This window comes from Grammomys surdaster, unplaced genomic scaffold (assembly GCF_004785775.1).
Source record: "Grammomys surdaster isolate TR1022 unplaced genomic scaffold, NIH_TR_1.0 125125, whole genome shotgun sequence".
NCBI lineage: Eukaryota > Metazoa > Chordata > Mammalia > Rodentia > Muridae > Grammomys > Grammomys surdaster.
In genome coordinates, this window is record NW_021620026.1 from 327,314 (window position 1) to 340,259 (window position 12,946).

At 33.1% G+C, this 12,946-nt stretch overlaps 1 protein-coding gene across 1 annotated transcript; it reads right to left on the reverse strand.

The window, feature by feature from the left end:
• Positions 1-6,214: 6,214 nt before the first annotated feature.
• Positions 6,215-7,162, reverse strand: LOC114637012 (olfactory receptor 6C74). The gene has a single exon (XM_028785142.1). It carries the CDS (start codon positions 7,151-7,153, stop codon positions 6,215-6,217), a length of 939 nt encoding a protein of 312 aa, XP_028640975.1. The 5' UTR covers positions 7,154-7,162.
• Positions 7,163-12,946: the final 5,784 nt, after the last annotated feature.

Genomic DNA, 12,946 nt, shown 5'->3' on the forward strand with positions numbered 1-12,946 from the left:
TAATAGAGGCCTTTAAAGAGGAAATGAATAAATCCCTTAAAGAAATACAGGAAAATACAACCAAATACGTGAAGGAAATGAATAAAACTGTTCAATACCTGAAAATGGAAATAGAAGCAATTAAAAAAAATCCCATAAACTGAGGGAATCCTGGTAATGGAAAACCAAGGGACGAGAACAGGAACTTTGGACACAAGCATAACCAACAGACTACAAGAGATGGAAAACAGAATCTCAGACATAGAAGATACAATAGAAGAAATTGACACATCAGTCAAAGAAATGCTAAAACTAAAAAGCTCTTGATGAAAAACATCAGGAAATCTGAGACACTATGAAAAGACCAAACAAGAATAATAGGAATAGAAGAAGATTATCAACTACAAGGCCCTCAAAATATTTTCAACAAAATCATAGAAGAAAATTTGCCCAACCTAAAGAAAGAGATGCTTATAAACATACAACAACCTTACAGAACATCAAATAGACTGAAGCAGAAGAGAAAATCCTCCCATTACTTAATAATCAAAACACTCAATGTTCAGAACAAAGAAAGAATGTTAAAGGCTGCAAGGAAAAAAGACAAAATGACATCTAAAGGCAGACCTATCAGAATTACACCAGACTTCTCAAGAGAGACTCTAAAAGCTAAAAGGGCCCCGGTAGATGTCTTGCCGATTCTAAGAGACCACAGATTTCAGTCCAGATTACTATACCCAGCAAAACTTTCAATCACCCATAGATGGAGAAAACAAGATATTATAGTACTAAAAACCAAATTTAAACAATATGTGTCCACAAATTTCTCCCCAAAGAAGATACTAGCAGGAAAGCTTCAATACAGGGAGACAAGCTACACTCCAGAAAACATAGGAAATATATAACTCTACACCAGCAAACCAAAGGAATGAAAGCATGCATGTGTGTACATGAGCACCAGTGAGCATACATACGAGAGAGCGTGTGTGTGTGCGTGCACACACACACACACACACACACACGATCCACTAATATGGGAATAACAGGAATTAACAATCACGAGTTGTTGTGGTTGATCTAGTGCTGCTATGAATTCAAATGCTAAATACTAGCTCCCAAGATCTAGTTCTCCCCACCTCAACCCTTGGAAATACTTATGTACACCAAGTGACCTTATAACCTTGCTCTCTAAGCTAATTGATCAATAAAAGGCTAAAACCTGTGATTGGACAGTAAACAGAGGTGGGCAGGTTTTCTATTACACGACTAGAGGTTACAGGTAGAGATGAGAAGAGAAAGGAGATCAAGGAGCTGCCATGAAAAGAAGATGGATCATGAGCACATGGCCAGGAGAAACAGCAAGTTATGAGATGCATATGGCTGAGATATAAGTTAGAATAGCTCTAAAACTTGTACAATCAATGCTTACAACTTGTAAATAAAATATCTGGTTTGTGTGTCTTTTCTTTGGGCTAGCTAGAATTTATAATTCTTTTTACAGCTGGTCATTAATATTTCTCAACATCAGTGGACTCAATTCCTCAATAAAAAGGCACAAGCTAACAGAATGGTTGTAGAAAAAGAACCATAACTCTGCTGCATACAAGAAACACAGCTTAGCAACATAGATATTACCTCAGAGTAAAGATCTGGTAAAAGATTTTCTAAGCAAACAGATATAAGAAACAAGCTGGAGTAGCCATTATAATATTTAATAAAATAGTCTTTTAGCCATAATCAATCAAAAGAGATGGGGAAGTGCAGTTTATGCTCATCAAAGCAAAAAGATGATGTCTCAATTCTGAACATATATGCCCCAAACACAAGAGCACCCACACTTATAAAATAAACATTACTAAAATTTACATCACACATCTAACCGCACATATTAATAGCAGGAGACTTCAACATCTCACTCTCACCAATGGACACGTCATTGAGACAGAAACCAAATAGAGAAATAAGGAAACTAAAAGAGGTTGTGAATCAAATGGACCTAACAGATACCTACATTGAACATTTCACATGAAAACAAAAGAATATACATTCTCATGACCACACAGAACCTACTCTGAAACTTACCATGTAGTTGGTCACAAAGTAAGCATCCAACAGATAGAAGAATATTGAAATAACTCCATGTATCTTATAAGACCACAATAGATTAAAGCCAGACTTCAACAACAACAGAAACAACAGAAAGCTACAAATTCAAGGGAACTGAACAACTTTTGTCAATGGTTACTGGATCAGAGGAAAAAAATAAAGCAAACACTTAAAGTATTTCTAGAATTCAATGAAAATGAACACACAATATACCCAAACTTAAGGGACACAATAAAAATATTGTTACAAAAAAGTACATAACATTAAGTGCTTTCATAAAGAAATTGGAGAGATCTCATACTAGCAACTTAAAAGCACACATTGAAAGCTCTAGAACAAAAAGGAAGCAAACACACCTAAGAGATGTAGTAGATGGCGAGAAATAATTTCAGGGCTGAAATCAATAAATTAGAATTTCAGAGAACAATACAAAGAATTAATAAACTCAAGTGCTTGTTCTTTGAGAAAATCAAGATATATAAACCCTTAGCCAAACTAACTAAAAGGCTAAGAGACAGTATCCAAATCAACAAAATCAAAAATGAAAAGGGAAATGTAATAACAGAAAATGAGGAAATCCACAGAATCATTAATCTTACTTCAAAAGCCTATACTCAACAAAACTGGAAAATATAAACAAACTAGATGATTTTCTACACAGATACCAAGTATCAAAGTTAAACCCCTAAGGAAATAGAAGAAGACATTAAAAATCCCCCAAACAAACAAACAAACAAACAAGCCCATGGTCAGATTGTTTTAGTACAGAATTATATCAGACCTTCAAAGAAGAGCTAATACCAATATTCTTCAAACTATTCTACAAAATAGAAACAGAAGAAACATTACAAACTTATTCTATGAGGTCATAGTTACCCTGATACTTAAACCACACAAAGACTCAACAAAGAAACAGAATTTTAGACCAATTTCTCTTATGCACATTGGTGAAAAAATGCCCACAAACCAAATGTAAGAATACATTCACCAAGATCAAGTAGCTTTCATCACAGGGATGCAGGAATGGTTTAATATGTGAAAATCCATCAGTGTAATCCACCATATAAATAGAGTGGAAAAAAGCCACATGATCACCTCATTAGATTCTGTAAAAGCCTTTGACAAATCCAACACCATTTCATTTTTAAAGTTTTGTAGAAATCAGGAATACAAGGTGTATACCTAAACACAATAAAGGCAATATGCAGCAAGCCAAAAGCCAACATCAAATTGAATGGAGAGAAACTGAAAGCATTCCACTAAAACCAGGGACAAGAAAAGACTGTCCACTCTCTATGTATCTATTTGATATAGTCCTCGAGGTCCTAGCAAGAGCAAAAAGACAACTAAAGGAGATCAAGAGGATACAAATTGGAAAATAAGTCAAAATAACGCTATTTGCAGGTGATATGCTAGTATACATAAATGGCCACAAAAATTCTACCAGAGAACTACTATAGCTGATAAACACCTTCAGTGAAGTAAGTGGATACAAAATTAACTCGAACCAGTAGCCCTCCTTTATACTAATGATAAATGGTCTAAGAAAGAAATCAAGAAGACAACATCCTTCACAATAGGCACAAATAACATTAACTATCTTAGTGTAACTGTAACCAAATAAGTGAAAGACCTGCCTGTATGACGAGAACTTCAAGTCTCTGAAGACGAAAATTGAAGAAAATATCAGAAGATGGGAAAATCTCTCATGCTCATTGATCAGGAGTACTAACATAGTAAAAATGGCCATCTTACCAAAAGCAATCTACAGATTCAGTTCAATAGCCATCAAAATTCTAACACAATTATTCACAGACCTTGAAAGAGCAATTCTCAATTTCATATGGAAAAACATAAAATCCAGGATAGCTAAAACAATTCCAAACAATAAAAGAACTCCTAGAAGCATCACCATCCTGATTTCAAGCTGTACTACAGTGTAAGAGTAATAAAAGCTGCATGGTATTGGCACAGAAACAGTCAGATTTATCAATGGAATCCATCAACATTTAATAAATGGGACCTTATGAAATTTAAAAGCATCTGTAAGACAAAGGACACTGCTAATAAATCAAATCCATAGCCTACAGGATAAATATTTTCACAAACCCTACATCTAACAAAGGGCTAACACCCAAAGTATATAAAGAACTCAAGAAATTAGAAATCAACCAAACAAGTAATCCATTTTTTTAGGATGGTTATAATTTTTAAAGTAGAAATCTTCATGCATGATAAATTAAATTGTAATTCAAAGCAAGCTCAACAGCAAAAAATATATGGTACCCATTTAACATGTTATCATGCATGGCCAAACAAAATCTTCATAAAGTATAGCAGTTTGATGGAGACATCATGCATTAAAAGCTAACTTGAATATGCTTAATACCCTAGTAATATTTCTGTAGATGTATATATTTAAACTTTATCTCTTTAGTTTGTAAGATTCATATCCAGTTGTTTGGACATGGAAAATTATGCTTACTTTGAGATATATTGTGACAAAATTTTTGAAATAGCTTATTGTCAAAAAATTTTACTAATACAAAATTTATTTTAGGGTCCCCAGCTAATCTCTGTGTAAGCCTATTCATAGTCACAAATAAATATTTATAGAGCAAATACTCATTTTTGTATATTTTGAGATTATGATATACATTATATCATAACCCTGTCTTCTTTCCTCTAATCCTTCCCATATACTCCTTTGAACTTCCTTCTGCATCCACGGCATCTGTTTTCATTAATTTTTGCCATTTGCATATATGTATATACATATAAATATATATTTCTAAATATAATCTGCCCAGTCTGTATCATGTTATTTGTATAAGTGTTTTTTATAGCTCACTATTTGACATTAGATAACCAATTGATGTATTCTTATAGGGGAAGATCATTTCTCCTGCTCTCAGTATTCCTGTAGTTCTATGTGCAGTAATTAGGCCTGCTGGGTTTTCATCCATTTACTTTAGAATGTTTATCTCTAAGAAATTGTGTCTCAAAGTAATGTCAGATACTATACCCACCAAATCTCATCAATACGAGTACATTAGCTTCTTAGGGGAAATTCATTCTTTGGGTCACACTGAAACATGATACAACTGAAAGGAAGCAGGCCAACACATTCTGCTTTTCACATAATCAGTCATTATAACATTTAAAAATACATTTGACTACTTAAATAGAGAAGAATTAACTCGGATAAACCCTTTAATAATAATAATCTTTAAATCTCTAAATTTAATGCCCCCAAAAGATCTTGCAATTGGTTATTTCCTAAGTGTTCCAAGTCCAGAGAGGAATCACTACACAATTTTGCTAAAAGTAAGTAAGAGGCTCATAGGAATTAAAAAGACCAATATTCAATCAATTATTTTTTTGTATACACATTTGTTTTCCATTTTAGTCATGAAAAGATTATCCATAATCTTTTTGTTTTTATTCAGAAATGAACATGCCAATATCCATTTTACAAGCTGTAATGATAAAATTCAAAGATTTAGAAAAGCCTGGAAAATCATGAGAATAAGTATTGTGATCACTGCTTAAGAAAATTTTATTTTATATTCTGAAACAATATGTCATAATCTCATACACACACACACACACAAACACACACACACACACACACACACACACACACACACACACACACACACACACAGAAGAAATTGAATCTCTAAGTCCCAGAACAATGGAAAAGATCATGGACATTCTGAAGTCACTTTGTTTTTAATAGAATTTTGAGAGACATAGATATAAAAAGGCATATAAATATCTATTTTTAATAATTTAAAGAATACTTTATTGTTTATGTAATCAAAGCCACATAAATAAGACCTTACACATTTAGCACAGTCTGTCACCCATGTACAATCAGAAAAATAAATTTAATATTTTGAGTCCAATGTGGCTTTAATTTTTGTATAATAATGCCAACTCAGTATGGTAAACTGGAATACCCTATTCCAAATAGGGTAAGAGTCAGAATTTGGATATTACTAGGGACACAGAAGCACTTCAGACAAGTAAATTTTAAGTTTTAAATACATGCATTGAAGAGTTTGTTGATACACTACACTCTTCCTGTTGGCATTAAAAATCAATCAGGAATGCCATTAAGTGGTTACTTCATTGATAAAAGCTCCATCTTTTTTGTCATATTCTTAAAAGCATCTTTTACCTGTTTGTTTCTAAGTGTATAAATGAAGGGATTCAACATTGGTGCAACTGAAGTGCTGAGTAGAGCTATCCCTTTATTTAAAGCAACTCTTTCTTTTGCAGATGGCTTCACATACATGAAGATGCAGCTGCCATAAGAAATGGACACTACAACCATGTGTGAAGAACATGTAGAAAAAGCTTTCCTTCTCTGTTGAGAAGATGGGATTCTCAGAATAGTCCTGATGATGTTTGTGTACGAAAGGCTCACTAACATCAGTGTAACCAAGAGTGTCAAAATAGCAGAGAAAAGCATCATTAATTCTATTATGTGCGTGTCTGTGCAGGAGAGCTGAAGTATAGGGGAAACATCACAGAAGAAATGATCTACAGTGTTGGCTGCACAGAAATCAAGCTGGAGACCCATAAGGAGGGGAGGAAAAATGATCAAAAAACCAGACAACCAGGAAACAAAGACTAACAAGTTGCAAATTCTGCTGCTCATGATGGTCATGTAGTGTAGGGGTTTGCAGATAGCCACATAGCGATCATAGGACATAGCAGCCAGAAGAAAAAATTCAGTTGCCCCCAAGAGAATAGTGAAAAATAGTTGAGCTGCACATTCATTATATGAAATGGTTTTATCCCCTGTGGCCATACTAACAAGGAATTTAGGGATACAGACAGTTGTGAATGAAATTTCTAAAAATGAGAAGTTTCGTAGAAAGAAATACATAGGTGTCTTGAGATGAGAATCCAGCAGTGTGAGTGTGATGATGGTCAGGTTCCCAGTAACACTCAGCATGTATGTGAGAAAGAGAAGGACAAAAACAACCATTTGTAGTTGTAGATCATCTGTTAATCCAAGAAGAATGAATACTGTCACTGCTGTGTGGTTCCTCATAGCTGAGATTTGATTGCCTGAGATAGGGAAAAAATTAGAAAGGAAGGAAAAAAAACCTGATCAAGATAAGTGAAACTCTTTATAATAAGCACACCAGTATTCACACCTGAATAACCCTCAACAAGCACTATTCTCTAATAGTAGCCTGATATCTCACTAAGTAAATGCAAGAGGCAGAGGTTGTTTTTGTTCTTATTCAGTTTATTGAAAGTCCATAAACTTAAGTTTTACAAATGGATAATATGTTCAACAGACAGTCACTTAAATGTAAAATCAAATATATACAAAATTATAATAAAATTTAAATTTGTATTTTCTGTATTAAACTTGAAACCGTCCCAATATATATATTTTCTATTATATTATTTCAATCTGGTGACCTATTCTTCATTGTTTAACAAAAAGGCTGAATTTATTATATTCTTTCTATTTTTAGTGTCAGATTTTATCAGCAAACTCTTAAAAGAGACACTTGGTGAACTTAACTGTTTTAGCTGAGATACAGTAGGATCTTAGAAAGTTCATGAAGCTTCCAAAATGCTGAGCTTTGTATCCTTACAGCCATTTTTACTTTTGCCTTCTGGCCTATCCTGAACTTGAGTTTGCTTAGTCTTTTGTGATATCTTTATATTTTTATAATATTAATGCTTTTACAATTTTCCTGTTAATATTGATTTGGGGGACAAATTAAAACTGTAAGTACCTCACTTACCCCCATTTGCTCATTTTTCTCTGATATACCTTCTAGTAGTTATAGAGTGTATGTTCAATGTTTGTATTATTTCAATGTTTGTTATGTTGCACATTTTTTCTAATATTTGCAGTAACACAGAGAAAGGCTGAATAATATAAGATAGAATGTTGGATATATCCAATAGTTTTGTTACTGTCTTTGCTTTGTCTGCTATCCCCCTTTCAAAGTGTGCCTCTGACTTCTGTGTTAGTCACAGTCCTCCTAAGTTTTCTTTCTCTTTTAAGGTCCAAAAATTAAAAGTTATGGTAACTTTCTGAGTTTTTTTTAATATCTTGTTTTTTTAAAAAAAAAACTTACTTTACTCATGTTTATCACCTGAAAAATTACCTCAAATGCTTCTAAAAGTTTTAGATCATATAATAACTCATATTAGAACATTTTATATGTATCTTAAATACCATTTCTAGTGTGAAAAATTACAGCGCTATGAACTTTAAATGGTTAGTAGATAAGTAAGTTATTCTCTTAACCTCACTTTATTACTTTTTAACTTTGGAATCCTTTTTTTCTGAGTCTTCATTTGTTGATTTTTCAAAATGTGTCTGAATATCTTTATCCTGTATATATAAACATAGTGTACACATGAGTGAGACACTCTGAACTTTGAAGTCACCAGCTTAAAGCTCAAAGGCAGAGATTCATTATCGAGTATGGTAATGCTCAGAAATACACCACACTCCTGTGGAAGGGCACACATGCAGCACAAATATGCCTTGATATACAAAAGACACAAAGGTAAATGGAAAAGGAAGTAAGGTGGAGCATGAAGAACTGGAAAGTGAATATGATCAAACTCATTATATGAAATCCTCAATAAATCATTTTAAAATACATCACAAAAGAGTGTTCAATGTTTCTTAGGCCAATTAGTATATCTATCTGTAGATATGAATATGAGGATGAGGAATAGTCAATACACTGAAAACAGCAAAATTTGTCAAGGTTGCAAAGTAACCCACCCCCCTCTCTATCCCTTCTCTCTTTTTTTCTCTTTAGGTCTTACTGAGTAAAACTACTTTGGGGGAAATTCAATGTCTATCACAGCTAAAGAGCAATAAATATTTTGACTCAGCAGTTACAATCCTGTCATACTGTTAATAGAGATAAGTCCTTTTTGTCTACTAACAGCCAAGGAAAAGACAACTATTAAACTAATGAAACATTTTAGCAATAAAAAAATGTCCTATACAGCATTACAGTACAAGAGCAAACATGAATAATTTACAGCTATCAATGACTATATATCACGAATGTAGCACTCACCCTTTTATTATGATCTCTCTATGTCTGTGCTGCTTACAAAACCACATGCTAGTATAGTCAATAGCAGATGGAGGCTTAAGGGAACAAGAAAAAAAATTCAGGCAGAAGAAAGATCAGAATTAGCCCATGCATTACCAGACAAAAAGGATAATGGTTGATGTACAATGTTAATATCTATAATCTTTTGCACATTTTCACTTTTACTTTCTTAAAGAAATATGAGATAATTTTATTTATGTCTAGTGTTTAGCTTGAATTTAAATTTAAACAATAAAGAGGTATTACAAACTACAGTATTATTATGCTTCTTAATCCCATAACAAAGTATTTGCTAGTTGATAGTAAAATAACAATCATCACATGGTCCTCTGTAACAAGGGATGATTAAGAAATTCATTGATGAGATAAGAAATACTTTTAGGAAATGAAAATGTGTGAAAATTTAAACTTGTATTAAATTAATATAACTACTTGATAAATATAAAAAGAAAACTTCTCAAGTTCAGAATAAACTCTTTTTTCCTGTCATATTTTTAGTATTTACAACCAATGTGTATTAACAGAAGCACTTGAACTATAATTATCAGGTGAAAAAACACTCATTTAGTAACAGTTTTATTTACCAAACACTCTGTGAAGAGTGTCTGTTGAAAACATGATTCATAAAAAATAAAATATCAGGTCTCATAGCACAATTGATTTCTATAGTATAACTTCAAAAATTATTATACACATGATATAAAAATCAATTCAAGTCTTATGCCATGCTATTTCAATCTTTACAACAGTAATTTTCTTCTTGCCTTGATGAAATACTTACCAGAAAACAATAAAGCCATGGTTTTCCAAACCTTAGTGTTTTCTGTGATAATCATATTTTCAAAACTGTTTTGTGTAAGTCCCAGAATAGAGGCATTTTCTGAATGTTTCATATCCAGTGTATTGTAGATAGCTTTAGGGCATATTCCTGTCTTGACTTCTTATCCAAAACTGCCATGGTACCAGATACATATACTCAGGATGTTTAGTGCAAAGGTCTTAGCATAACAAAAAGCCTTATCGACCTTCACTTTGCATAATTTCTTACTGAAGAAGCAATGTTCTTCAATTCTTTTAAAAATTGGGACATAAACTATTTGGTTATTTATAAAATATATTTTGTTTAGGTTGGAATTAAGTTGGAAAAGAAAGCAACAAAATTATAAACTTTTTTCTATAAAATACTTCCAGCCAATATGAAGAGATATTAGTTTTTGTTTTGTAGTTTTTAAGATTGCAAGAGCTATAATCCTTTTGTACACTGAATAACTTGTCTCCAGAGGATTTAAAGACTTAAAAATTAACATGAGAAGAAATCAATACTCTGGGGGCTATTATGCTAGCATGTAGAATATATTAAAATACTTTTATTGAGTGAAGGAGGTTTTTAATCCATAATCATGTTTGAGTAGCTTTATGTTAGAATATATAATGAATATAATAGGTAATAACAAATGGTGAGGAAATATGAGAAAGCATTACTGAAACTTTATGTAAAGGTTCATTGAATAAACAGCTCATATTGTGCTTCCCTAGTTAAGCTTCTGAGGTACTCCCTTTTGACTTAGGAAATCAGATGCAGTATCTAGAAAATCAAGGCATGTCAGCATTAATAATAAAAAAAGGAAACTTTAGAGACATTAACATTTAAGCATCAGAATCACAAAGTTTTAGTTGAAAAAGAAAATGAAGCCAGTGCCGAATATTTGAGTGCAGACAACAGACAATATGCTTACATCTGGCTGTTATCATTCAAACAATAGGAAATTATGTTACGTGAATGTAAATTTTAATATTTCCATTGCTAAGTATTTGAACACTATCTGTGGCAAGAGATAATTTTAAACATCACAGACAATATATACAACAAATTTACAAAAAATTAATACTACAAAGTATAAAACACAAGCATCCATGCTATTACTCCAGTTATTCAGCTTGGTCACTATTCTCAAGTTGAACATCCCCATGTGAGCAGCTTTCAGATGAGGAAAGGGAAATCCAACATCCAGAATCTTAAGCTCCTGTTCCTCCATGTCACTGACCTTTCAAGACTTCTGCTAGTCTTAATTTCAACAGATGGATTCTTTTGGCAGATTTAATGAACTAGAAAGTTATTTCAAATATTAAGCACAGAAAGCAGAATTTTCTTTGCTTATTGGATGGCAAGGAGGTTTGCTTAACACAGTTATGCAGGGAGTTAACCTAACAATTAGTTTTTATCATTTTTTAAGACCATCACTGGGCATATGAAAGAAAAGATGAAGTCATGTTTCTTCTTTCCAGCCTTTTCTTCTTCACACAGTCAAGACTTATTTTTATTTTTGTTTTCTTTGTGTTTCTTTTTCCTTTTATTATTGGATATTTTATTTATTTGCATTTCAGATGTCATCCTTTTTCCCCATTTCCACTCTCTTGAATACCCCTATCCCATCCCCCGTCCTTTTTGATTTTTTACCATTTTAATTATATGCAAGTATTAAGGTCATTTCTAGGTTGAGAGACTAGCCATATAATAGATGCAAATAGTGAAGGAACAAGCAAGACAATAAACACAAATGGCCAAAGACAAGCAAGGCAATAAACAAAATACTGTGAATGCTTCCATGGTCACTGTTTTTGAGGGCTTATCAGGATGACCAAAATATCTGAGCCAACTTTCCTGTCCTAGCCCAAAGTCATTTTCATGTATGAAGCCTACTTCTTTGTTCTAGCCTAAAATTTAGATTCCTGCCTGAAATTACTTCTTTGTTCTAGCCTAAGATTTAGATTCTTGTCTGAAATTACTTCTTTAAAGCTTGTCTTTAACAACATCAACATGTTGGCAGCCAAAGTACATGACTTGAACTTGAAAATTGACCCCTAGACAGAGTTATTAAATTAACAGGCTGGCAAGCCAAGGATGGGTAAGCTTCTGTACAGAGCATTACAACCTAAGACAGAGGTGCACTGCTTTTGATAATGCATATTCCATGATGGGTAAGGAAGGCATTCTTGTCAGAATGACTTAAGTCAAGCTCAGTCTTGTTAATGAAATAAAAAAGGGGGAGAGGCGGAGAACCTTTGGGGCTGCTTGGCAAGAATCTGACATGGGCCAAGGACAAAGAAATGGGCTGCTTGGCAGGAGTATGACATTACCCAAGGACCAATTGTTTTAGGCTAGAACAATCATTTTTATATTCAATCTCTTCAGTTCTTTTTCTTTAGTGCTTTCTGTTTCTCTTACAAAAGACTATACTCTTTCAAAGTAGATTATTTGTTATTCATTTCTAGATTTCCAAAATCTGGAATATCATATATGCAAAAACTCAAATATATATATGAGTTAAGGGCAAAACAATTTCATTGTTATAATATGAACCAGGTGACATTATCTTGAAGTATTTAACAAGAAGAAATACAAAAGAGAAGAATTGTCCTTACTAGGAGAGGGTATATTACAGAGTGGGAGTAAACAGGGACTATAATTGGAGGCTATCGACAATAATAATGAGCTAACATTTTCAGTGATGAAGATAGGCAAAATTTACTGTAAAGGATAGCACACTCTCAATGAGTGGTAATTCAAAATGGCCAAAGTCACCATTGTTATATAACCCACTCTCAATAGGTAGGGTGAGCAATGGCCAAAGATGACATTGTCCACTAGGCACCAATTCCAGAATTTCATTGATATGTGAAACACACTCTCACACACACACACACACACACACACACACACACACACACACACACAC

Excerpts from the sequence above, each read along its gene's own strand:
- LOC114637012 (XM_028785142.1), bottom strand. The coding sequence starts at position 7,153 with ATGAGGAACCACACAGCAGTGACAGTATTCATTCTTCTTGGATTAACA.